General features: G+C 41.2%; 1 protein-coding gene across 4 annotated transcripts in view; it reads left to right on the plus strand.

Moving 5' to 3' along the window:
- The first annotated feature begins 24,672 nt into the window (after window positions 1-24,672).
- FAM117B (family with sequence similarity 117 member B) overlaps window positions 24,673-26,715 on the plus strand; it is an 84,955-nt gene continuing 82,912 nt past the window's right edge. For all 4 annotated transcript variants that reach the window (XM_038585425.1, XM_038585422.1, XM_038585424.1 and 1 more), the window contains exon 1: window positions 24,673-25,420. In XM_038585425.1, coding sequence (XP_038441353.1) covers window positions 24,811-25,420 — 610 coding nt within the window. In that variant the 5' untranslated portion in view covers window positions 24,673-24,810. The remainder of the gene's footprint in view (window positions 25,421-26,715) is intronic.

The raw sequence follows: 26,715 nt of genomic DNA on the forward strand, positions 1-26,715 counted from the left end.
ATGTGTCTGCTGTTAATCTGGTATTATCTCCATATACTAGAAATCTCTTGTCTCAAGCTGCTTTTAGGATTTTCTCTTTACCTCTGAAATTTGCAAGCTTCACTATTATATGTTGGGATGTTGATTGGTTTTTGTTGATTTTTTTGGGGGGGGGTCCTCTCTATCTCTTGGATATGAATGTGTTTTTCCCTCCTCAGATTAGGGAAGTTCTCAGCTATGATGTGTTTCAAACACACTTTCTAAGGATCCCTGGTTGAGCGTCTGCCTTCAGCTCAGGATGTGATCCTGGAGTTCTGGGATCGAGTCCCGCATTGGGCTCCTGCATGGAATCTACTTCTCTTCCCTCTACATGTGTCTCTGCCTCTCTCTGTGTCTCTCATGAATAAATAAATAAAATCTTAAAACACACACACACACACACACACACACACACACACACACACTTTCTGGTCAGATCTCTCTCTCCACATCCTCTGGAATCCCAATAAGATGGATGTTATTCTTTCTCAAACTATCACTTAATTCTTGGAGTCTCTCCTTGCAGACTCTTAGTTGTCTATCTCTTTTCCTCAGCTTCCTTCCTTTCCATCAACTTGCCGTCTATGTCACTCACTCTCCTGTCTCATTACCCTAGCAGTTAGAGTACGCAGTTTAGACTGCATCTCAGAATATTTTAAACTTCAGCCTGATTAGATCTAATTACTACAGTAAGAGATTCTCTAGAGGGCAGCCCCCGTGGCGCAGCGGTTTAGCACCACCTGCAGCCCAGGGCGTGATCCTGGAGACCTGGGATCGAGTCCCACATCGGGCTCCCTGCATGGAGCCTGCTTCTCCCTCTGCCTCTCTCTCTCTCTCTCTCTGTGTGTGTGTGTATGTGTGTCTCTATGAATAAATAAATTTAAAAAAAAAAGATATTCTCTATAGTCTTTTGTACTTTTTTCAAAGCCACCAGTAATTTTACAATTGTAATCCTGAATTCTAACTCCAACCTCACTTAAATTTATATCCATTAGATCTGTGGCAGAGAGTATTACTTCTGGTTCTTTTTTTTGTGGTGGATTCTTCCTTCTAGTCATTTCATCCACTGTAGATGGCTGTACAAGTGAGCAGAGTCAAAAATATCAACCACAACCCAAGCAAAACATACCCTTGGAGCCCAATGTTGTGGTCCACATGACTCTCACTCTACTACATACTCTGCCTAGTATATATTTAATTTCAGTTATTGAGTTCTTCATCTCTGATTGGTTCTTTTCTTATGTTTCCTATCTCTTTGTTGAAGATCTCACTAAAATGCCCCACTCTTTCCCCAAGTCCAGTGAGTATCTTTACAATCATTACTTTAAATTCTCTATGAGGTATATTATTTATCTCTGTTTTGTTTAGCTCTCTTGCTGTGATTTTGTCCTTTTCTTACATTTGGGACATATTCCTCTGTCTCCTTATTTTGTATAGCTCTCTGTATCTGTTTCTATGTGTTAAGAAAATCAGCCATATCTCCTGCTATTGAAAGTATGGCCTTCTGAAGTTCTCTAGTGCCCTGCAGTGCAATATCGCATGTTGAACGGGGGTGTCTTTAGGGGTATCTGCAATGTGTGTTGCATGTACCCTACTATTGTGGATGAGCTGCATTTGCTTTCAGTCCAGTCATCTCCAATGGATCTCTTTGCCTGTTGTGGGCAGGGTTTGATCCCTTTGTTGTTAGTGAGCCATTTGGGGGCTGCCTTTGGCTTGAGTTCAGTCAGACCAGATATTTTCCAAGGATGTAATAGCACTTGGGTGCTGTCCTATATCTTCCCCTGAGAAGCTTTCATTGGTGAGTGGAGCCTGCAGTCATACCCAGTAAATGCCCCCAGCCTACTGCTGGGGTCACAGTTGGACTGGTGTGTGTGGTTATCTTCCTTTCTCCCCAGGACAGGAGTCACTTTGGAGTGGTTTTGTGGGGGTAGGGTGTAAGGTGCCAGAGAAGTCCATGCTGATCCCCTCCAGTGGAAGGATCTGCAGCCACTTGGGAAAGCTCCTGCCAAGAGCAGCCAGGTTGGAGGGGGGAGATCTGCAGAAGGGTGGGGCAGTGAGTGCTGTTAGCAAGTAGGTGGAAAGTGCACTGCCATGCTGGTTCCAGCAGGTATCTGTATATCTAGGCTGGGGGGCAGGGCAGGAAAATGGCACTTGCCAGCTCTTTTGCTCTTGGAGAAGTTTTCCAATGATCCCTGCCCCTCCAGCTCTGAGATTAGTAAATAAATATTCCCATATACCCCAGGCATTTTTCAAACTGCTGTGTCTATGCTGTATCTCAGTAAGCTGTTTGTTGTGCTGTCCTTAAGGGCAGGGACTCAGTTTCCTATTGCCCTCTGTGTCTCTCAGTTGTTAAGCCCCAGTGATTATAAGAACTCACAAGGTTAGGTCCCTCTGCTTTTCAAAGCTAAATGTTATAAGGATTTGTCTCCCCAGTGCAAGTTCCCCATGCTTGGGGTGCCTGGTGTGGGGTCTGCTCCTCTCCCCACCCCATGCCTGTCATGTCCCTCCCTCCTGTGAACAGACCAGTGGATCATTTTGGCTCCTGACTGGGTCTCCACCCTCACTATGCTCTTCTATGTGGCCTCTTCTCTCCATTTAGCCCTGGGGAGTCAGTTCTGCCAGTCTTCTGGTCATTTTCTGGGTTATTTATACAGATGTGGGTGTTATCTAGTTGTATCTGTAGCGGGAGGTGACCGTAGTGTCTTCCTACTCTACTATCTCCCCCGGATGTCCCTTGGGTAACAGTTCTTTAGCAGATATGTCTTCTGTCCAAATATTTCTTCCCAGTCTGTGGCTTGTCTTCTCATGGTCTCAGTTAGTTTTCAGTTTTATCTCTCCAAACCACTGCTTCATGTTTCATTTTAATTCAATCAAATGTGGAAATATTTTATATTGTATAAAACTTTTTCTTTTTTTAAAAATGAATATATATTTAAGATTTTTTATTTATTAGAGAGAGAGAGGCAGCACAAGTGAGGGTGGTCAGGAGGGGCAGAGGGAGAGGGAGAAGCAGACTCCTTGCTGAGTGGGGAATCCAACACAGGACTCTATCCCCAAGATCATGACCTGAGCTGAAGGCAGATGCTCAACAGACTGATCTGCCCAGGTGCCCCCAAAATGAATATATTTTATTATTACAAAAGTAATACATATTCCTAATGGAAAATTTGAAAAACACATAATTAGGAAAGAGAGGAAAAACCTGTGAAAAATTCTGGCACCAAGAAGACTAGTGGCCTTGGGAGTATCTGGAAACCACACCCTTGGCCTGGGCAATTTGACAATACATGTCAGAAGCCTAAAAAAGATACCCACCCTTTGACCCAACAATCCTTATTTAGAAATGTATTCCAAGAAAATAGCTGGATGTGTGCCCAGAGAGTTAAATACAAGGATGTTTCTAATTTGAAAAAATTAGAAACAACCTATATTAGTTTGTTAGGGTGGCCATAACAAAGCACCACAGACTGGATGGCTTAAAGAACAGAAATTTATTTCTCATGATTCTGGAGACTAGAATCCAAAAGCAGTGTAGCAGCAAGATTGGTTATCTCTGAGGCTTCTCTCTTTGGCTTCTAGATGGCCATCTTCTGTGTCTTCATATAGTCTTCCTTTTGTATGGGGACCAGTCCTAGTGGATTAGGGCCCACCCTAATGACCTCATTTTAACTTAATTATCTCATTAAAATCTAATCTCTAAATAAAATCACATTTTGATATACTGGGGGTTAGGACTTCAACATATAAATTTTAGGGGAACATGATTCATTCCATAACACAACCTAACCCAATAATTGTGAATTAGTTATGAAGTAGTCACACAATGGTACATTCATACATTTTAGTTCATGTGTGAATTTTTAATACTACCATTAAAAATAGCTCTAGAAATTTATGTGGCACAAAAAGCATTTCATGATATATGTTGCTCAGTGAAAAGAATGGGCTATAAAATAATATGGGTAGTTCTCTTTCTTTTCTTTCTTCTTTCTTTTCTTTCTTTCTTTCTTTCTTTCTTTCTTTCTTTCTTTTCTTTCTTTTTTTCTTTTCTTTTCTTTTCTTTCCTTCCTTCTTTCCTTCCTTCCTTTCTTTCTTTCTTTCTTTCTTTCTTTCTTTCTTTCTTTCTTTCTTTCTTTCTTTCTTTCTTTCTTTCTTTCTTTCTTTTTCTTTCTTTCTCCACACTCAGCATGGAGCCTAATGAACGGCTTGAACTCACAACCCTGAGATTATGACCTGAGCAGAGATTGAGTCTCAACCAACTGAGTCACCCTAGTGCCCCTGATTGTTGTTCTTTCTGTGTGTGAAATAAATACACAAATGCACAGAAAAATAGCTGAAAGGGTTTAATAGCAATTATATTCAGGGGATGATATGTATGATTTTAATTTGTTTTATTTTTGTTTACTTATTTGTTGCTTAACTGTGCATTTACACTTTTTTTTCCCACAATAAGTTTGTGCACTATTTTAAAAGAAACCCCTCATGATACAAACACCCCCTAAAAAAAAGAGGGGGAAATCTACCCTACCCTAAGTATACCCTAAGTATTTTTTTATAACAATTCTCCACCATGTTGTTTTCCTTTAACTGTTTCTGCTTTCCTTCCCCTAAACTGAGTTTTGGTGAGATATAAAGCTCACTGTTTCTATTTGCCCCTATATAGTAATAGCCTGCTCATTTAATGTGCAGTGAAGTGCTCAGTGTACTTTATTCTTTTTTGGAGATTATTTGGAAAGATTTTTACTTAATCATAAGGCATCGCTGAAGCCAGTGACATTATGACAAAATGATTCATCGTGGTTTAGGGCTTATGATCAGATAGGCTCTGAACTCTATTTTCAAATTTATAGAGAAAGTTTTTAAAAATAGAGTGGGTTTCCAAAAAGAGAGGAAGGTGAATATGTTTGGCGTCCTGATTCTGTGATTTCTAATTTAGGAGGCAGAGTGTCTGTTCACACCTCATTCATGGGAGAGTAAACTGTAGTCATTTTTCTTCTAAAGTCTGTTATTTCTTCAGAGGCTGAACCTACCACTCCAATCACTGTTTTCCAGTCCTGCTCCTTACCCCCCCACCCCCGCCCCACTTCTGTAGCTTGGATAATTTATGCACAAAACAAGTAATGTCTGAATAAAAAGAAAACACCCAAGTTAAGACATAATGAAATAATCTGAGGTTACCTGAAAACAGGATTCCACATGTAAAGCTTTCACTTTGCATTATATACCTTCATGGCCATCGAAACTTTTGGTGAACTGAACTGTAGCCACTCCCCGGGGTGTTATATGGAGTGGTGATGGATTTAGCATCACTACACCTGCATCAGTAGGTAGTATACAACAAGAACAGAACTTGAAAATTTAGTCTTATAATAAAGAGGGTATCTTGTATTGAGCACCTTGTTTACACTGCTGGCAAGTCTTAACAATACCTCTAAAATTAAGAATCCTCCTAAGAGGCATGTATTTCATAGACCACTTCTTGCCCTCAACTTATCAAACAAATAGAGCTGCTTGTGCTCATTTGTCCATTTTTACAACAGAGTAATGATCATGCACTCCACGTTCCTAGCATTTTGCTTTGATCCAGAATAAAATCTGATTAAATATTTACATCTATTATTTACACTACTCTCAGTGAGCAGCTTTGATTACAGTGTCTAACCTCCATCTCCTGGCCAGTAAGTGTGAATTAGGAATTCTCTTCAGGTTGGTTCTTGTGGTGACCAGTCAGCCCTTACTACCTTACAATACTTTGAAATTGATAAACATAAAGAAGGAAAAGAAGCCAAGAGGTTGCCTACCAAGGTGTCTCTGGCAGAACTCTCCTGAACAGTTGTTTAATCTTTGGTCAGACCTGGATAGTACTTAGATAAGAGATTATCTGTGAATATAGAGTCTTAGAGGTGTTTCCTCTAGGCTGACAGCTCCTCAAGAGCATGGGCCACGTCTTTTTTGTCTTGAGAGTTCTAGGCCTGGCATAGAACAGCCATATGTATTATGTTCAATTTAATTCAAAATCAACCACCTACTTCCTTATCACTCTCATTCTATATATTTTTTCTGTAATTAACCTGTGATATAAAATTCTAAAGGCTTGAATATTTTTCTATTATTACTTGAAATTTCAGAGATGAATGACACACCTGAAACTGCTTAACAATAACCCACAACCCTCGGACCAACTCACACCTGAAACTAATGCACTATTGTGTGTCAACTATACTTCAATTAAAAAAATAAACACATAATTTTTAAAAAATTAGATTCTATGCCCTACATGAGGCTTGAACTCACAACTCTTAAGAACAAGAGTCATATGCTCTACCAACTGAGCTAGCCAGGTGCCTCAAATAAATATTTTTTAGAAAAATTAGAGGGGTGCCTGGGTGGCTTGGTCAATTGTCTACCTTCTGCTCAGGTCATGATCCCAGTCCTGGGATCACCCTGAGTTGGACTCACTGCTCGGCAGGGAGTCTGCTTCTCCTTTTGCCTCTCCCGCTGACTTGTGTTCTGTGTGTGCTTGCTTGCTTGCTTGCTCTCTTTCTCTCTCTCTCTCTTAAATAAAAACATTAGAGATGCAAGAGACCTTAGAGATAATTACTACAGAATGCCTTCATTTTACTTCATTTTACATGAGAAAATGAAGTCCAGAGAGGTTATTTGACTTTTCAAAGCTGGTTAGTGACAGAGATAAAGCCAGGAGAATCCAGGTCCTTCTGGCTCCTTATTTGCTACTAAATACTCCTAAGCCACTGAGAAGACTGATTATGCTTTAAGTTGTACTGTTTTTTTTTTTTCTTTCCTTTTTTCCTACCTCTCTTCACATGTTCCCCACCCCCCCACCCCTCACACTTGGACATAAGATCATGCAAATCGGAGAACTTGGAAGTTTTTAGAAAAACTGGGCTATATTGCGTTGTGGCCCAGGATGGTGGAAGTGGAACTTTATCCTTCTGGAAAGGTATTATATTTACTCATGTTCTCTGGGCAGTGGTTGAATGTGAGAGCTTTGCCCAAGTGCAGATATCTTTACTGCACAGTGGATGTACCTTGCACTGGAATGTCAGGAGACTGATCTCTCATCTTGCCTCTGTTATCACTCCTGTGGCCTTGGGAAACTTAATTTTCCTCTCTGGGCCTCAGTTCTTCATTTATAAAATATATAACCTGGAGCAGATAAGCTCTAAAATCATATGATTCTACCTGTTTCTGCTTCTGATTTATAAACATTAAACTTTTTTTTTCTACCTTTAGAGTAAACGCCACACCTAAGCCCCATGGAATTTGGTCACCCTTACATTTTTCCATAAATGTGGATAGGTCTTCTCTGCTCTCTTTGGTATAACTGGAATGATTTAATTTTTAAAATTTCAATGGGTTCAATTACTATCTTCCACTTGTCATTCTACCAAAGAAGTAATTGGCACAATAGTTAAAGTTGATCTATGACTCAATTCCTTTGAGTTTTTTTTTTTCAAGTGTTACTTTGAAAATCTTTAAGCCTCCTCTAGCTATCACTTGTCTAGAGTTACATGGTCTCTATGCATCCTGTCTTCTTTTGCTTCTTGTGGAATTGGGAGAGAGGGCATAGTTTCTCCTCAGGATCAGGAATCCCAGGAGGTGTCCAGAAGAGGGAACATTAAGTAGAGGAAGGGAAAGCTGCCAGGTTACTGACTCTGCTGTAGCAGGTGACAAGTAGTTGCAACCTGACTCCTCTCCCCACTGTGGGGTTACTGGCTTTGTGTTGTCTCGGCAAAGTCCCCTAGACATGTCATGGCAGCCTATCCTTTGCCTTCTTCTGCTTAAATGCCTCCACGCCCTGGAATGGAGAATCAAGAGATCAGCTTTTCTGGATGCAGTTGAAAGGATGCCCTGTTTGTCAGAGGCAAGTGGCCTGACTTACCTGAAAATTACCCTGATGTGCAAAGCTGCAGAATGCATAGCTGTTTGTTACCTGCACTTAAAGGAACATAAGGCCCAGTGTTGCATTACTTTGTTTGTCTCTAACAGATCTTTCTCTTTTGCATCAACTGTTTCACACTGTCAATCACTCAACAGCAATTATGAAGCTCTTGCCTTAAGCATGAAGGAAGGTTGAGAAGGAAGAGAAACCATGACCTCTGGCCTTGAGGACTAAAAAATTGCTGAGAGAAGACTTGAGAATGCATAAAAACAGTAAGTACTTCATAAACAAGTATAGATGAACATAATGGAGAGTATTTCCAGACATGTTTAGGAGTTAACTGGCATAATCAAGCTTGGGTGCAGTTAATCAGAGAAGACTTCTAGTTTCTCACAAGAACAGGCACTACAAATTTAATTGAATATATTAACATACTTACCTAGAGAACTCAGGGACAATTTTACAAAGGATTTGAATGATTTCAGAAAACCCCATCAAGTCATATTCCAAAAAATATAAAAGATGCGAATGAAAAAAATCACATGGGAAATATGTGAGAAAGAATTGAGTAGAGTGAATGAGGAAGCTAAACAAGTAATTTGTAGAAATCTATGCTAGGCTGAGGAATTGGATCTGATCAAATGTGCAACAGGAAGTCACCGGAGGTTCTTGAAAATGGAGATGGCCTATGAAATCATCTAAGGAAGATTAATCTTCCTGCTATACATAAACTAATATAGAAAAGTTAGTGGCAGAACCCAGGACAGGGCCTTACTTGTGGAAATCAAGTGAAGATAAACTGGTGGGATGAGATGGAACAAATTGGCAGGGCTTGACTTAGGTTTGGACAATAATAGCCAATGTTCATTGGTTGCTTTCTATGTCCTGGTCTCAGGGCTGAGGGCTTGTCACATGACTTAGAACTATATGAGAAGAAATTAAATAACTTGTTCCAGACCATGCAACTATGAGTGAGGAACTAGAATTTTAACTGAGGTATTCTGGCTCTAAAGCAACTTAACTACTCTGCTAGACTGCATCTCTGAAGTCAAACAATAAAGGAGAAAATTACCCTGCTGCAGTGGTTGAGAGTTTGCCCTTCAGATTCAGACTCCTTGGGATTTCATCCTGTCTATGACACTTACTAGCTGTCCACTCCTGGATAGTCCACTGAAAATTCTACCCCTCCTTTTCCTTATCTATAAAATGAGGATAAATAGTGCCTGTGTATACTCTTGTAAAGTATAAATGTGTTGTAGTGTGTACTCACTCATCCTAATACCTGACACATAGTAAGTGTTCAATAAATGTTAACTACCAATAAAATTGTTGTTATCATCCTATGTCTTGAGTCCTGGCAAAATAGTGCTGTAATTGCCCAAATAAGAAAAAGGGGAAATTTGGCTTAAGATTTTTTTCCTCTCACAAATCCTTTGCTCTTGAGTTATAGACTCAGGGATCAGTAGAATCACACTGAGGGAAGTGATGAGAAATGCAGTGATATTCCTAAGAGAAGAAAATGCCAGTCTTACAGATCATTGAAGAAAAATCATGCTAGGAGTGAGGGAAAGGGAAGGAGGCTAAGACTTTGATTATTGTAGAGCCTCTTAGGTTGTAGGCAGGGAGGAATGGGATTGCCATTTTATTAACTTCTAGATGAGCATGAATTTAACTTCCCTTTTGGTTTCCTCTTTTTCATCCTCACTATTAATAAACTATGCATATATTGAGAAGTAATATATGCTGCAACTCCTCCTCAGAACTGTATGTACTTAAGATGTAGTTAGTAGGGAAGATTTTAAAGGACATGTTTAAAGAAAAATACAAAAAGCAGTAACATGATACGTGACTGTCATTGTTCATAGATCTTAGTGCTGCTGGCCTTCTAAAGTCTCTTTCCTCCTAGAGAAATCTCCAAGAAATCTTTGTGCCCACACATAATGACTACTTAGGAGCTGAGTCAAACAAGGAGTCTTATTTTAGTTTTCTAAATACCAAGTCTGGGCAGGCCTGTGTTTTCACTACATGGGTGGGGTACGTGGTTAAGCTTATTCACATGTTAGTTGCCTAAGTCACCTCACAGGGTACCATGGCTCGGTTAATTCTCTCAACTGACCAGAGACAGCATAAATGGGGTGGGGGGGGGTGGTGCTAAGCTACTTCCCACTGAATGTAACAGGAAGTAGTGAGTTGACACTCCACCCTTTGAATTCATTCTGTATTCTGGCATGGCTAAGTGAGCATGGCTAAGTGATATTGAGAAAAGACAGAGTAATCACTGGTGACATTAGTGCTCTCAAAATCATTAATTTGCAAATATTTATTGACAATGATGAGCATCTATATAGAATACAATATCTAATACATAGTAGAAGATTATATATTGTTGACTATGAGCCAATGCTTGGACTGCACATTGGCCAATATACAGCTTTTAACTGCATTTCTTTTTTTTTTTTTTAAGATTTTATTTTCAAGTAATCTCAGGCTCAAAATCATAACTCTGAGATCAAGAGTTGCATGCTGTATCAACTGAGCCAGTCAGGCATCCCTTAAATCCCTTGCATTTCTGTAAGCAAAATTCAACTATATCTACAGGTAAGAAAGATGAGGTACAATGTAGATTAGATGTGTTTTCTCACTTTTGTTTCTTCTGTGAAGAAATCCCAGCTCCACTCCAGCCATGGTAAAGTGTGATTACGCAGCAGTGATTAGTGTCTGTGAACTCATGTTGAGTGGTTGTTGTAGAATTTGAAAGGGCAAGGCATATTCCCTGTACTACTTCTCAACTATCTCCAACAAGCTATCACCAAAGAGACAGAAAACTTAAAGACTTCCTTACAATCATTTTGGAAGGGAAATACCTATTTCTGGCTGAGATATGGATTCTCTAAAGTAGAGTTTATGAAGAGTTTATTATCTACTTTATAGTGAGGAATTCAGCACAAAATATGGAACAACCTTGTAAGGCAAAGTGATTAGCATAGAGCTAGGTCCTACAGGTCAGTTATGACCTGGATGTAATTTGGGTACTCTAGAAGTAACTTATTTTCATGTTCTATGGCCTGAGTTTTTCTAGAGTGTAGTTGAATAGTTTCTTGACCTAATTATTCTCATAACGTACAGAGCAATCACCACCTTGAGATTAGATCTCCTGTAAACATTCAAGTCATAAACTCAGTATCAGTTACCAAAGATCATCTGGTTTAAGCAATTTTTTTTAACCTGCTACATCCTTAGATAAATTAGACCAAGCACCTCTTGATAGGTTTCCATTTTTGTCTCTACAGTTTTACCAATTAAATGGGTTTTTTTTTTGAGAATCTAAATTTGTTTTCTAGAAAGATGAAGAATTTACTTTTTCAAACAGCCTATGTTAATACTAATTCTGAAGCAAAGTAAAGCCCATGGAAAAGAAAAATTTATTTCAGTCTACTTTACCACTTGGAACATTAATTCCATAAGGAAAACACTTGATTAAATTCTGCTGGCATGTAAAGCTTATATAATGCATTGCTTGGTTCTTTAAACCACAATGAACTTTTTTCTTTGGATGTTTCCAAAATTGCATTGGAATCTATCAAATTTTAAAATACATATCCTTGGATACCACAATTTCACTTCAAGGAATTTCCTCCAGAAAAATATTTCCATTGAATGAAAGTCCATTCTGAACTGGAAGCCACTCATCCTAATTTCTGCCCTTGGCTCCAAGAATGGTAGACAAGAGCTTGGCAGATTCTCTTCTGAAAAAATTTAACAGCACAAAAGAAATGATTTTTGGAAGCTCTACAATAAAGCAGATGGATTCCTGCTTGATAACTTCAAAGTAAAGCCCACCAGGGACAAACCTCATTTGAGTACCCAGATCTAACAATCCCTAGTATGTGAAAGTCACTTGACATTTGAGTAATGTCTTTGTCAAAGGAATTTTGGAAAGCAGAGACAATGCAGGAAAATAAATAAATTATATCCGTGAAACATGAGTAAACAATGGAATGCTATATTAAAAAGGAATGATCAGAGATACAAGGAGCTCTTTGAAATGAAAAATATGATTGCTGAAATAAGAAATTCATGAATATAAGGAATTTCCCAGAAGGTAGATCCAAGAGATGACATAGAAATGGAAAATAGAAAAGTTACAAGGTTAGTCCAGGAAGCTCAATATTTCTTGGAATATAGAGAGACAGAGTACAGAGAAAGAGAACAAACTATATCAGAGTCCCAATAACAAACCCACTTCACCCCATATGGTGCAATAAAGAGAATTTTACCAAGTGGCTACTTAAAGAAATGTGAACAGAAAGGATTAGGGAAACACAAGGGTGGTATGATGTCTGGAGACTAGCCACAGTGAGAAACTTACAGTCCCAGGGCAGAGGGGTTAGGTTGGAGGAGTACTGTAAATGGAAGACAGTGACAACTTGAGCCCAGGAGGAAGGGCCTCCCAGTGGGAAATACAGCTACTGCCTGAGACATGTGGTTGTACATAAAGGATACAGCAGAGAAGAAATACTCTGACTTCTCTCTCTTCCTGTGATCTAATCTCACATTGGACAAACCTAATCAGAAATCAGCTGATACAATTAAGTCCACAGGAATCATTCTCTCAGGGCAGGGCAGGGCTAATAAGCGAAGAGAAATAAATTATCAAAGAATTATACAACAACATTTTCCCATCTGAAAAACATCTGGTGTTCATCCCAGGGAAATTAAAAAACAGAGCAAACCAAAAAAACGCCCTACATAAGGCACAGCACAGTGAAATTTCAGAACACCATTAACAAAGACAAGATCCTAAAAGCTTCCAGAGAGGAAAAAACAGATCATATATAAAGGATCAGAAATCACAATAGCATTGGATAAATGAACAGCAACATTGAATGCTATATGATAATGGAGTAATGTCTTCATATTTCTGAGGAAACATCCTTTCCAAGCTAAACCATCAATCAAGTGCAAGGGTGGAAAAAAGACATTTGCAAACATGCAATGTCTCAAAAAATTTACCTTCTCTACACATATCCTTAGGAAGCTATTACAAAACAAAGGAATAAACAAACAAACAAAAATAGAAGACTCTGGGTTGAGGGAACGTGATATATGCATAGCCAAGAAGTGAAGGTAAATCCTGGGCTGACAGCTGTGCAGAAATCCTAGAACATATCTAGTTTAAACAGAGCAGGTGAAAAGAAGCCTCCATTAAGATGTTTTTAGGGAAAAAAGAAATCACTAATCATTTTCAGAGAGGTTTAACAATTCTTTGGAGGGTTTGGGAAGGGCAATGAAAATGAAGCAAATGACTGCTTAAGAAAATCAGCCTTCTACAGCTATTTGATTTCTTAATTTGTGTATACATATTGCTTTGATACAACATTAACTTTAAAATACTCTCACAAGAATGTAAAGCATAAGTGCAAAGATATTACTGTATGTTATATCACAAAGTTGAAAATAACCTAAATGTCCATCAGCAGGAGAATGATTGAATTACGGTATTGCCAAATGATAGAATACTATGTATCCTTTAAAAAGGAGAGGGGCACCTGGGTGGCGCAGTGGGTTGAGTGTCCAACTCTTGGTTTCGGCTCGGGTTGTGATCTTGGCGTTGTGAGACTGAATCACACGTCCAGCTCCCAGCTCAGCTCAGAGTCGGCTTGAGATTCTTTCTCTCCCTTTGCCCCCCTTCCAACTCTGCTTGCATATTCTCTCTCTTCCTCTCTCTAAAATAAATTTTTTTTTTTTAAGAAAAGGAGAGAGAATCTAGATGTATACCAAGTCTTAGGTATATGTTTAAGGGGGAAAAAACAGGTTTCAAAACTTGTATCCATAATGTGATCCTATTTTTTAAAATACAAAAATTCTTTAAGTATATATTACCTTATATGCAGAAAATCAAAGATTGGAGAACTGTGGATTTTTAGTTTCTAAGTAATTTTTTTTGTATTGAATTGTTTTAATGAGGATAGGCTTTGTGTACTCAGAAAAATCAACATAGATTAATTTTTAACAAGATTACTTTGGTACTTAGAAATCAATTTTTCTATACTTTCAGTTAACAATATTCATTCATCAAACTATTGTGTTTGGTATTGGAAAGACAGATGAATAAAATATATTTTCTGCCTTCAACTTTATCACAATCTAGTGAAATATTTTTAAACTGCCCTGTGCTTCAGGGGTAGAATAAATATTTGATCTGAATTTCATTTTCAAAACATATTTTAAATATTAAAACATCTGTAACAAAATTAATTAATTTAATATAAAACATTTTAATATATTGAGATCACCACTTGTTTTTTTTTTTTCTTAAATATTTATTTATTATTTTCTTTTAGAGAGGGAGGGAGAGAGAGAGATAGTATGTGCATGTGAGCTGGCAAGAGAAAGAAACAAGCAGACTCCCCACTGAGCATCATAAGCCCAACTTGGGGCTTGGTCCCAGGACCCTGAGATCATGACCTGAGTTAAAATGAAGAGTCAGATGCTAGGAAGGAAACTGAGTGGGGAAAAATTAGAGAGGAAGACAAACCATGAGTGACTCCTAACTCTGGGAAAGAAACAAAGAGTTGTGGAAGGGAAGGCTGGTGGGGGGGGATGGGGTAACTAACTGGGTGATTGGCACTAAGGAGGGCACTTGATGGGATGAGCACTGGTATTATACTATGTGTTGGCAAATTGAATTTAAATTAAAAAAAAAAACAAACAACTGGATGCTTAACTCACTGAGCCACATAGGTGCCCCAAGAGACCACCCCTTGTTAATGTCAGGTAAACTATTTTTTTTGTCAGACATAAATTTTTCCTGTCATTTTAAAGCACATATTTGAATTTGTTGTGAACATGTCATTACATAGAAAGGTTGTAGCTTTACATTGATCTTTTCAAAATCCACAGTGCATATTTCTACTTCTAGAAAAATCTACAGGTGACTACAACCACAGCAAAAGTGCTGAGCACAATTAAATACACAGCAAAGTTCACCTGCCTGATGAACATTCTTTTTTTTTTTTTTTAAGTAAACTCTATATCCAATGTGGATTTTGAACTCATACCCTGAGATCAAGAATCACATGCTCTACTGACTGAGACAGCGAGGTGCCCCCTGATGTACATTTTTATGTGCAATACAACTAAATGGATAACATGTCAGGTGGCATAGGTAGAGTTTTGCAAATTTTTAAATTTAGAGCTTTGTAAATTTCCAGTATTGTCTGAATTTTATAGCAAAGGATGTGAACAGTTGTCTATTTTTGTGAAGCAATTTTTGAAAGATTTTATTATGGACACTTTGAAATAGATACAAAGCAAACAAAAGAATAATGAACAACTTTATACGTATCACCCAGCTTTAAAATTATGAATATTCCATCATTCTCGTGTCATCCAAATCTCCATCTGTTTCCTCACTTGATTATTTTTTCCAATAAACATTTTCTATTACTCCCATTTCAGGTTTCTGAATCTGCCTAGTTGAAGAGCCATTTTAATCACTTAGCTTTGTTGATCAGCTGTTTCCCAATATTATCTAGTCTAAACAAAATACAGAAATATTTTGGATACTGAAGCTTATACAAATCTGCAATTATCATTTACAAGTCCTAATTTCAAACTTCAGTGTTCACCAAAATAACCTGGTTTTCTGAGATTTTTTTTGGTTAAAACTAATACATAAAAATGCTATAAAACTTCAAAAATCGGGGGGCACCTGGATGACTCAGTTAGTTAAGCATCCAACTCTTGGTTTCAGCTCAGGTCATGATCTCAAGGTCATGGGATCCAGCACTGTATTGGTCTCTGCATGCAGTGTGGAGTCTGCTTGAGATTCTCTCTCTCCCTTTCCCTTTGCCCCTCCCCCTGCTCATGCTCTCCCTCTCTAAATAAATAAATTAATTAAATCTTAGAAAAAACACACACACAAAAAAAACCCCTTCAAAAATCATACAAAGTGTGTGTATAAAAAAAGAACATCTTCCTTCCCCTCCCCCTGAGAGGAACCCAGTTCCTCTTTTCGGAGACCAATTTCTTGAGACAATTTCCAGAAATACTCTCTGCGTGCACACACAAGCATGTACATAGCTATAATCCTTAAAAGAAAGCCCTGATGGTGGTGTACACTGTTTTATACCATACCATGCCTTTGTTCATTAATATATCTTTTAATAAACAGATTAGATCGAAGTGTTTCTGAAAAGGCACAAAAACTGCTGGTATAGGGAAACTGTATCTCTAACAGCACATCAGTGAATGAAGGGAGGAGGGAGCCAGTACCTTGCTTTGGGGAAGTAGAAAAAGCCATATGCTATTTGAGCTGAATCTTCATGGAAAAGCCTACATGGCTGAAAAGTAGAAGATTATTTTAAGTGATAATACTTACCAATTCCAAACCTAGTTTATTTGGGTTTTCTTTTCTTTTCCTCATGGCATATGTTAATTGGCAGGTACAAAATATCTATAGCGGCTGCTGGTTTGTTGAAAGTCAGCCCTACTATGGTGAAAGATTATTAGAATATGAATCACAAGACCTGGGTTCTAGTTTTAGGCAAGCCATGTGACCTCTTCAGTTTCCTCATTTATATAATGAAGACACCTTGTACTTGTCTTTCTCACCAGGTTTTGGAGATTATCTGCTGAACTAGAGTACTACCCTATGGTGAAAGCAATTTGTCTTGGAGTCTGAGACAAGGTTTGAAATCACTATTCTGCTACTGTGAATGGTACAGTTGCTAAATCATTCAGTCCGTTCATAGGAAACTATTGAGTATCTTCCATATTGCAGACACTGTCCTAAGCATGAGGATACGAGGGTGAATTTAAGATAGGAACTTAAATTGTTTTCGAGCACTTAGTGTGTGCCAGCACTGTGCTAAAACCAAAAAGTAGTGGTAATTCCTTAGGCAGTCTCATTTGCTCACACAGCTACAAATTACATCTATATGCTGAAAATCCCCAAATTTATACCTTCTGGCCTGACCTTTCTGAACTTGAGTCTTACATATACAATCTCCTTTTCAATGACTCCTTTTAAATAATTCCTAAAAGACTCAAACATAATACTTCCAAACCTAGACTAATTTTGATCTCAGGCTATCCTTCCCTCCTCTCTTCCTCATCTTAATAAACAGACCATCATCCACCAAGGTGTTCAAGCCAGAGGTCTGGGGGGACACCCTGACGGCTCCTCTCCCTTACCTCTCACCACCTATAAGATAAATTAGTTTTACCTAGAAGGTAGATCTTGAATCTATCTACTGTTTTTCTCTCTGCAATCCCCTCTGCTTCTTCTTCTTTTTTTTTAAGATTTTATTTATTTGAGAGAGAGGGAGAGAGAGAGCATGAGTGAGGGCAGGGGTGGGGGGAGCAGAGGGAGAGAGAAGCAAACTCCGGACTTAGCAGGCAGCTCCTATGCAGGGCTAGATCCTAAGACCCTGAGATCATGACCCGACCTGAAGGCATACACTTAGCTGACTGAGCCACTTGTGCCACATCCTCCTTGCTTCTTTGCAATAGAGTCCTCACCATTTTCTTTGCTCCTTCTTGCTCCCTAACAAGCCATTGGCCATAGTGGCCAGAGTAGATTCCCAGCACGAAAGCAACAGCAACAGTAGTGATAACAAACAAAACAAATTAAACAAAACTGAAAATAGAAGAATCCTTTCATTCCCATATCTTTCTGGGAGGAATTCAACCCAGCCCACCCCCATCCCCACCCTCTCCACCCCAAGTCTGGGGCTTTTGTTGTGCTGATCAGGATAAATTGGTTGAGGCACAGATTTAAGTCAGAAAGGATAGGTTGACTTAGCTTAACAAGAGCAGGGAAAGGGATCTTGAAGATGAGAGAATGAAGCCAAGCAAAGAAGAGCCAAGTCCAAATCTGGCCTACTTTTTTGGGGTAATATTTAAAGAGAAGAGAGATTGGAGAGTATTACTGTGCTGTGCTGAGTAGAACTTAGATAAATCAAGATTTTTTAAAAATCATGTTTACTGAGATTCATACACGGAAATTTCCATTTTGTGCTTATTTCATAGGCCAGTAAATATTAGATTACTTTTCATTTTATATTCAGTATCTGTTGTTTTCTTTGAATGAGATCTTATGCTAATATGGGCAACGAGTGGGCTCAGCTTTATTCAAAATACACCATTGTGGGACGCCTGGGTGGCTCAGTGATTTGGCACCTGCCTTTGGCCGGGGGTGTGATCCTGCAGTCCCGGGATTGAGTCCCATGTCGGGTTCCCTGCAAAGAGCCTGCTTCTCCCTCTGCCTGTGTTTCTGCCTCTCTCTCCCTCTGGGTCTCTCATGAATAAATAAAAATAAAATCTTAAAAAAAAATACACCATTGTACTTAGGATAAAATCTAAGTCCCTGGGGGCACTTGGGTGGTTCACTTGGTTAAGCGTCTGCCTTCAGCACTTGACATGATCCTGGGGTCCTGAGATCAAACTCCACATGGGGCTCCCTGCTCAGCGGGCAGTCTGCTTCTCCTTCTGCCTCTCCCCCCCCCCCCCCCCCCCCCCCTCATGCTCATGCTCGGTCTCTCTCTCTCTCTCAAATAAATAAGATCTTTTTAAAAAATCTAAATCCCTTATTCCCTTATCAGGACCTAAAAATCCCTAAATCATCTAGCCTCTATTTAACTCTCCAATCTTATATCTGAACTAGTCTTTCCTTTGCTGACACGGGTCTTCCTTTGGTTCTTCAAGCACACAGAAGCTTTTCCTTTCTTAGTCTCTACACAGCTATTCCCTCTTTGGAATGTTCTTTCCATGATGGCCCATTCTTATCTTTTTTTTTTTTTTTTTAAGATTTTATTTATTTATTCATGAGAGAGAGAGAGAGAGAGAGAGGTAGAGACAGGGGCAGAGGGAGAAGCAGGCTCCATGCAGGGAGCCCGATGACGACTCGTGGGACTCGATCTGGGATCTCCAGGATCATGCCCTGGGCTAAAGGCGGCGCTAAACTGCTCAGCCACCCGGGCTGCCCTCCCCCATTCTCATCTTTTAGGTCTCATCTAAAATGTCACCTTTTCAGAAAGTTCTTTCTACCTAGCTTAGCTAGACCTCCATTTTTGTTGTTCCTGGCACTCTATGGTTTCCTTTATAGAACTTTGCAGGTGGTAATTTATTCACATGTGTGGTTATATGTGTGTGCACACATGTCTGTTTTGCTCATTGTCTGTCTCCTGCAGATGTAAATCCAAGAAGACAATGGGCTTGTAGGTTTTTTCATTGCTGTAGGGCCAATGCCTCACAGTGCTCTGTGCAGAGAAGGCTGCCAATGAATATTTGAGTGAACAAACAGGCTCTTATAGAGCTTAACACTGACAAGAAAATACAGATGCTGAAGATAATGTGTTATGATGACTATAACAGGAAAGTACAGTGTTACTGTAAACCTGAGGAAGCTAAATTAAGTGGGGAGCAAGACAATCCAGGCCTCCCTGATCTAAGAACTGATCAAGAATTGGCCTAGTGATGAGAATAAGGAGTGTTCCAGGCAGAAGAAATAACAAGTGTGAAGGCCTTAGGATGAGAGTATGAAGTATTTGGGGGAAACCAAAGAAGACAGTATGGCTGCACTGTAAAGAGGAAGAGGTGGGCCCATGGAATGTGTGGCAAGCCTTAAGACTGGGAACTTTATCCTAAGAGAAATGGAAAGTTTCAGACAATAGAGTGAAGTAATTAAGTTTGTGGTTTTAAAAGACTATTATAGATATGTGGGGAATGGATTACAGGTGAGGAATGGGTAGCTCGGAGAAGTAGGCTAAGGCAGAGACGATTTAGGGTGACTAGCTAGGTAAAGTGTAAGAGTACAGGCCAGAAAAGATAGAGGCATGGCTGAGTTTGGAGAAGAGTGGTAGATTCACAAAATATTCAGAAGCTAGTGTAGTTGAGATACGGTGAGTCATTGGACTTGCCATATGGAGTGTGAGAGCCACAATGACTTCCAGGGTTTTGATTTCAACCACTGAGTAGATGTGGTACCATTTATTGATATGAGAGAAAACTGGAAGAGGAGCCAGTTGTATGTGAGTGAGTGGAAGGAAGATGACGAATTCAGCTGTGGACAAGGTTTGAGGTACCTGTGAGGTATACAAAGATTGATGCCAAGCAGGCAGTTAAATAGGTGGCAGTGTGATGGTCAGTCTGCTGCACACAAATGGAACCATCTGTCTAGGGAATGAGTGGAATCAAAGGCTTGGGGATAGAGTCCTGAGGTACTCTCACCATTTAAGGGTCAGATTGAGAAGAAGTCAGGAAAAGTGACCAAGGAATAGAGAGGTAAGAGTAATACGTGATGTATTGGAAGGCCTTAATGAAACGGTCTTAGACAAAAATCTCAGTGAAGTAACAGTCAGATTTTGAGTACAGAACATTACTCAGGAATTTAAGCTCTGATAATTCTCCTTCATTAGGAAATTGTATACAGTAGCCCCTACTCATCCAAGGGAGATATATTCCAAGACCCCCAGTGGATGACTAAAACTGGATTGTATCATACCCTATGTTTTTTCCTATACACACATACTTATGATAAATCTTTTAATTTATAAATTAGGCAAAGAGATTAACAACAGTAACTTGTAACAAAATAGAACAATGTACTGCAGTGAAAGTTATGTGAATGTGGTCTCTCTCAAAATATACTGCACTCAGACTTTTTTTTTAAAAGATTTTATTTATTTATTCATGGGACACACAGATCGAGAGAGAGGCAGAGACATAGGTAGAGGGAGAAGCAGGCTCCATGCAGGGAGCCTGATGTGGGACTCGATCCCGGGTCTCTAGGACCATGCCCTGGGCCGAAGGCAGGCGCCAAACTGCTGAGCCACCCAGGGATCCCTGCACTCAGACTTCTTGTGTAGATGTGAAATGAAATACCCACAAGATGGAATGAAGTGACATGAATATCATAGATATTATGATAGGCTACTATTGATCTCTGACTATTTGTCAGAAGTGGGATCATCTGCTTTCAGACTGGGGTTGAGTATTAGTAACTGAAACCATGGAAAGCAAAACCATGGATAAAGGGAGTGGTTGTATCAACATTTCTTGGGGAAAACAAAAAACACCTCCTCAAATCCCACCTTAAAAATGACTTTTAGTTTCATAATACTATTTTATCCCTCAATATGTGTTTATAATGCATATACATTTTTATATTGTTGCAGTTGTAACGGATGCATTTTATTTTTTCCATTTTATTTATTTATTTTTAAAAAATATTTTATTTATTTATTCATGAGAGGCAGAGACACAGGCAGAAGGAGAAGCAGGCCCCATGCAGGGAACCCGATGTGGGACTCGATCCGGGTCTCCAGGACCACACCCTGGGCTGAAGGCGGTGCTAAATCACTGAGCCACCAGGGCTGCCCTATTTTTTCAATTTTAAAGGAAAGGAATTTATGACTTATAATTATCATTTTAGTGGCTGTATAAGTTCCATTAGATGACATTTTAGAGATTTAGAAAAGGATATGGCTGATTCAGGCAGATAAACTTTTTCTCAGAATCCACCTTCGTTTACCATAACAAGATCACTTTATTTTTTATTTAAGTAGGCACCACACCCGGCATGGAACCCTACACACCATGGGGCCCAACACACCTCAAGGCCAATGTGGGGCTCAAACTCAGGACCCTGAGATCAAGAGTTGAACACTTAATCAACTGAGACATGCAGGCACCCCAATAAGGTCACTTTAAAGAGTTAAGAAAGCAGAAGCAAATGAGCGTCTCAGTAATGCTGTCTCCTGGAGTTTAAATACAGATAAATAAATTTCAATATGAGGCTTTTTCAACCTCACACATAATTTGAATGATATCCTAAGAATGGGGTTAAACCAGAGGGACACATGTTTATTCTGTTGATCTTTGAAATACAAAGACTTACTTCATAGATAAACTGGGAAACTGAAGGCCAATATATCACCTTGAATGCAAATTATTCTGAATCTTCAGCAACAGATCATGAAGTCAAGGGCAAGAGTAAATGATGCTTTTATGCATTGACATTAAATCTTAAAAACAGGGGCGTCTGGCTGGCTCAGTCGGTAGAGTATGTGACTCTTGATCTCAAGATTGTGAGTTCAAGCCCTGCACTGGGTGTGGATCCTACTTTAAAAAAAATCTTAAAAACAGACTGAAGAATTCTAAGGTATCCAAGAAACTTACACACATATATGTATATATGTATAAATATAGCTTTCTTTGATGATTTCACACCTTCAAAATTCTCTTTACAAGCCATCACAAACATCCTTTAGTACAAAAGGGCTGAAATGGTTAACACCTGCTTCAGTTCAAGTGCTTTCATTTGTTTAAAGTTGACTCCTAGACTGATGAGTGAGATAAACTGAAAAAGAAGCATTTTCTGGAAATGTGGAGTTTTTTTTCTACAGGAAACATGACAAAAGCAGAAAGTGAACTCATGATTGAGCCAAGGACACTTTAACTCTTTGATCTAGTGAAACTAGGTGTTGAAATCAATTATTTTTTTTTAAAGATTTTATTTATTTATTCATAATAGTCAGAGAGAGAGAGAGAGGGGCAGAGACACAGGCAGAGAGAGAAGCAGGCTCCATGCATCGGAAGCCCGACGTGGGATTCGATCCCGGGTCTCCAGGATCGCGCCCTGGGCCAAAGGCAGGCGCCAAACCGCTGCGCCACCCAGGGATCCCTAGGTGTTGAAATCAGTACATTAGCTCAGAAAAGTTAAAAGTCTTTTTCCACTGACATATAGCTCTTTAGTTTGGTGACGTCAAAAGTAATTAATCAGGCACGCCTGAAATAACATAACATTGTGTATCAACTATGCTCAAAAAGTTTTTAATTAAAAAAAAAGAAAAAGAAATAAAAGCACTGAATGGAGGGATGAATTAAAAGGGTGGGCAAAATATAATAATCTTGAACTCATCAGGAAAAGAAAACATCAGGAAGCCCCAAACATGAGGGGCTCAGTTTAGTTCAGTAAGTATGTACTGAGCTCCTACATTGTGCAGGACAAAAGTGTCAACTATAGTGACCATGACATCTTTATTTAAAGGCTTGTCTTCTCTCTTACTCATTGTTTTAAGATGGGACTTCACCACCTGCCTGGATCTCATTGGCAGTTTCCCATGTGTTCTGTCTCATGCGCAGCTGTTTTTTTGTCTTAGGAGAGGTTGTTGGGATATCAGATGTCTCCAGAGCACCAACCAACTTAAGGTAGTTGGTTCATGGGCTAAGGTGTTGGGGTGGTTCTTCTGGTGGGGGAGAGAAGGAGTGGGTGATAATGAGACGTGTGGGCCTCTCAATTACATGGAGACTCTGGAATTAACTGAGTATCTTCTACGTGCCATATTCTCATTTAATTCTTGGTTAATAATCATGATCGTATGAAGGAGATGGCTCTGCATTTTACAGATAAGGAGACTGGCTTAGTGATCTATCTATCTAAGGTTACAGAGTAAGTAGTGGGTCTGGGATCTCAATCTCTTCTCCAGGTCTTCAAAGGCTTTCTTCCACAGTGCACAGGGTCCCAGGAGAATTTCAGGTCCAGAGAGAATCATACTGTGCCCTCCACTCTTACATTTTTACAAGACAAAGGATCTAGAATGGACATCTAAAGAACTAGTAAAAAGAGGTCATGGGCCAGCAAGCAATTCGTAGCCTGAAAAGTCAGTATGTGGTGTCTGGGTCTACCTCTCCTTGTTGTTGGTCTTGATGAGGAGCTCCTGAGATTAAGACCTACCGTTACTGCCGGTCTTCTTAAGTTCTTGCCCATACTACAAAGACTTGTTTCCTTCATTAGACAAAACTAGTCATGGCTAGTCCAGTTCTGTCCCAAATAACGATGCCGAACATCAAATAAATCCCTTTGCGGACTACGGCACTTTCCGAACCTGTAGCACACATCTTTCCAAGGTATCGAGCAACGGTGAAGTTGCTGACTGGAATAAAATTCTCGATTCCTTGCGATGTAGGAAGGTGGCGACAGCATTTGGTTTAACTGGACTTCCTGGACACAATCTGAAAAAAAAAAAAAAAAAAAAAAACCAACAACAAAAAAACCCTCACATCCTAACCAGCAAAATTTTAATCTCCCTGAGGTTTAGCTCGAGGAGATTTAAACAAACAAAAAGAAGCCGAGGTGTAAAATGCCCATAAAAGATCAGTTAAATTTCCCCTCCGAGCTCGGTCCAAACGTTGACGGAATTAGGACAGAACAAAAAGAGATGCGCTTACACGTCCTCGGCGCGGAGATACTGAGGTAAGGAGAGGAGTTCTGAGGGCGAGACTTCGGACGTCCTTGGGGACCGCTCCCGTCCGGGACCTTCTCTTTGGCAACACTCCAGAGTCCGAGGCCCCAGGGCTCCCCCCTGCGGGAAGGGGAAGACTCGCGTGGCCAGGGCGCGCACGCGTACATTCACGTGTACACACACACACGCCCGCGCGCGCGCACACTCTACACACACGCACGGCCTGTTCCCTCCGCTCCCCCTTCCCCGGGGGGCGGGGCCTCTTTCTCTTTAAAGAGCAGACGGCCTCGGCGCAAACCCAGGCTCTCTAAGGCCCCGGGGGCCCGGACCCGAGCCGCGGGCAGCCAATGAGCGCGGCGGAGCGGCTCGAGCGCGGCTGACGCGGCACCAATGGGCGCCCGCGGGGGGCGGGGACAGCGGAGGAGACACTATTGTTGATGAGGAGGAGCGGCGGCGGCGGCGGCTGCACCACCACCACCTCGTTGCTGCCGGCCGCGGCCCGGGCGCCCCCTGCTCCCCGGATTCCGGCTTCGTCACCCCGTCGCGGGGACCTTCCCTCCGGCCTCGAGAAGCCGAACCCTGCAGCCCAACAACAACAAGCCCCCCCCGTCTCGCCCCGTCACCAGGGAGGGGGGGACCATGTCCCAGCGGGTGAGGCGCAATGGGTCCCCCACGCCGGCCGGCTCCCTCGGGGGCGGTGCGGTCGCCACGGCCGGGGGAGCCGGGAGCCGCCTGCAACCCATGAGGGCGACGGTTCCGTTCCAGCTGAAGCAGCAGCAGCAACATGGCAGCCCCACGCGGAGCAACGGCGGCGGCGGCGGCAACAACGGCGGCTGCTGTGGTGGCGCCTCAGGCCCCTCAGGCGGCGGCGGCGGCGGCGGCGGCGGGGGCGGCGGGGGCCCGCGCACCGCCTCGCGCAGCACGAGCCCCACGCGCGGCGGCGGGAGTGCGGCCGCGCGCACCAGCCCCACAGTGGCCACGCAGACGGGCGCGTCCGCGACGTCCACGCGAGGCACCAGCCCCACGCGCGGCGCCGCGCCCGGGGCTCGCGGGAGCCCCCCGCGGCCACAGCCCCCGCCGCCGCTGCTGGGCACCGTGTCGTCGCCTTGCTCGTCGCCCACCCACCTGTGGACTGGCGAGGTGAGCGCGGCCCCACCCCCAGCCCGCGTCCGGCACCGGAGACGGTCCCCGGAGCAGAACCGTAGCTCCCCGGAGAGGAGGAGCCCAAGCGCCCCGGTTTGCAAAGCAGGTACGTGCTGGGGACCGCGCGGCGAGGGGAAGGCGGCGGGAAGGGGTCCTGGGCGCGCGCGGCTTTCGCGCGGGGACTGCGGCGCTACCGCGGAGCGGGGCGGCCGGGGGGCGGGGCCGGGGCGGGGCCGGGGGCGGGGCGGGCCCGCCCTCCACACACCTCGCTCCGTGGGCGTCTTATTCATGGCTCTACCGACCTTGCTCCGGTCCCGCATCGGGCAGGTGCAGCCGCTAACCTGGTGGCTGTGCCGAGACGTGTTAATGATGAACCTGGGATTCTGGTCACACGCTGGTTCCTGCTTACCCTGCCTTGGGAGTGAGGCTAGGCGTGGTTTGTCACTTGGGTAATGTTAGTATAGCACATGTCTGCTGCTAAGTATTTCTTTTTCTCAAAACAGTTTCAGATTGTAAAGACTGAATTCATTAGCATAGCAGATTTGGATTCCTGTAGAGACGTGAGGCTGGGAGCCTTTAGCATTTCCTAAGACTTGGTAAAAGTGGGTAGCAGGAAAGAAGTAAGTTACAGAAGATTCCTTTAGAAGGGTTATGGGCTTCCTCCTAGAGTCCGGATGTATTTCTGATATACAGATGTTGTTTAGATGTAAAACCATTGATTTGTTTTATTAAAAAACGAATCTAACATTTATCCCTTTGTTATTATTTTAGGGATCCCTCAAAAAACCCTGTTGTTTTTCTATGTATTTGGGAGCTTTCTTGGAAAAGGTTCTGAATGAAGCTGTTGGGTTCCACTGGAGTCATTCATAAAGAGTAACTCAGAAAGAAATTCACATTGTGAAAGTGGAGAGATAAGATTTGTCATCGAATTGCCTTCGTATTAGAATATAGTGAGAAAAAGAAATAGGTGGTTTTTAGCTTATGCAGTTATACTACCTTTATTCTTCCCTAGAGAATTTCTTTAGACTCGGGCAGAATTACTGGAAATTTCAGGAGACCTAACACAGTACATCTCAACCAAATAAGAGATTAAGTAGTTTTAAGGGTCCCTTCAGAAATGCAGGGAATGGGATGAATCTTTCTTACTATTTTATCAAAGATTTTAGACAATGGATACGTTTGGAGAGATCGCTCTGAAAAATGATCAATAGTGTTTTCTAATTAGAAAAAGAATACTGTTTTAAACCTTTTGAAAATGCAGGGTTTTTTTTTTTTTTTGACTTTTACATTGTTAAAAGTACTAGAATCCTCCTCTCCTTCAAGTAAATAGTTGTCACTTTACTAAATTCCTACCGTGTGGTTGGTGATTTACCTACAAGATCTCATTTTAACTCTCATGAT

Source organism: Canis lupus, chromosome 37, assembly GCF_011100685.1.
Source record: "Canis lupus familiaris isolate Mischka breed German Shepherd chromosome 37, alternate assembly UU_Cfam_GSD_1.0, whole genome shotgun sequence".
Lineage (NCBI taxonomy): Eukaryota > Metazoa > Chordata > Mammalia > Carnivora > Canidae > Canis > Canis lupus.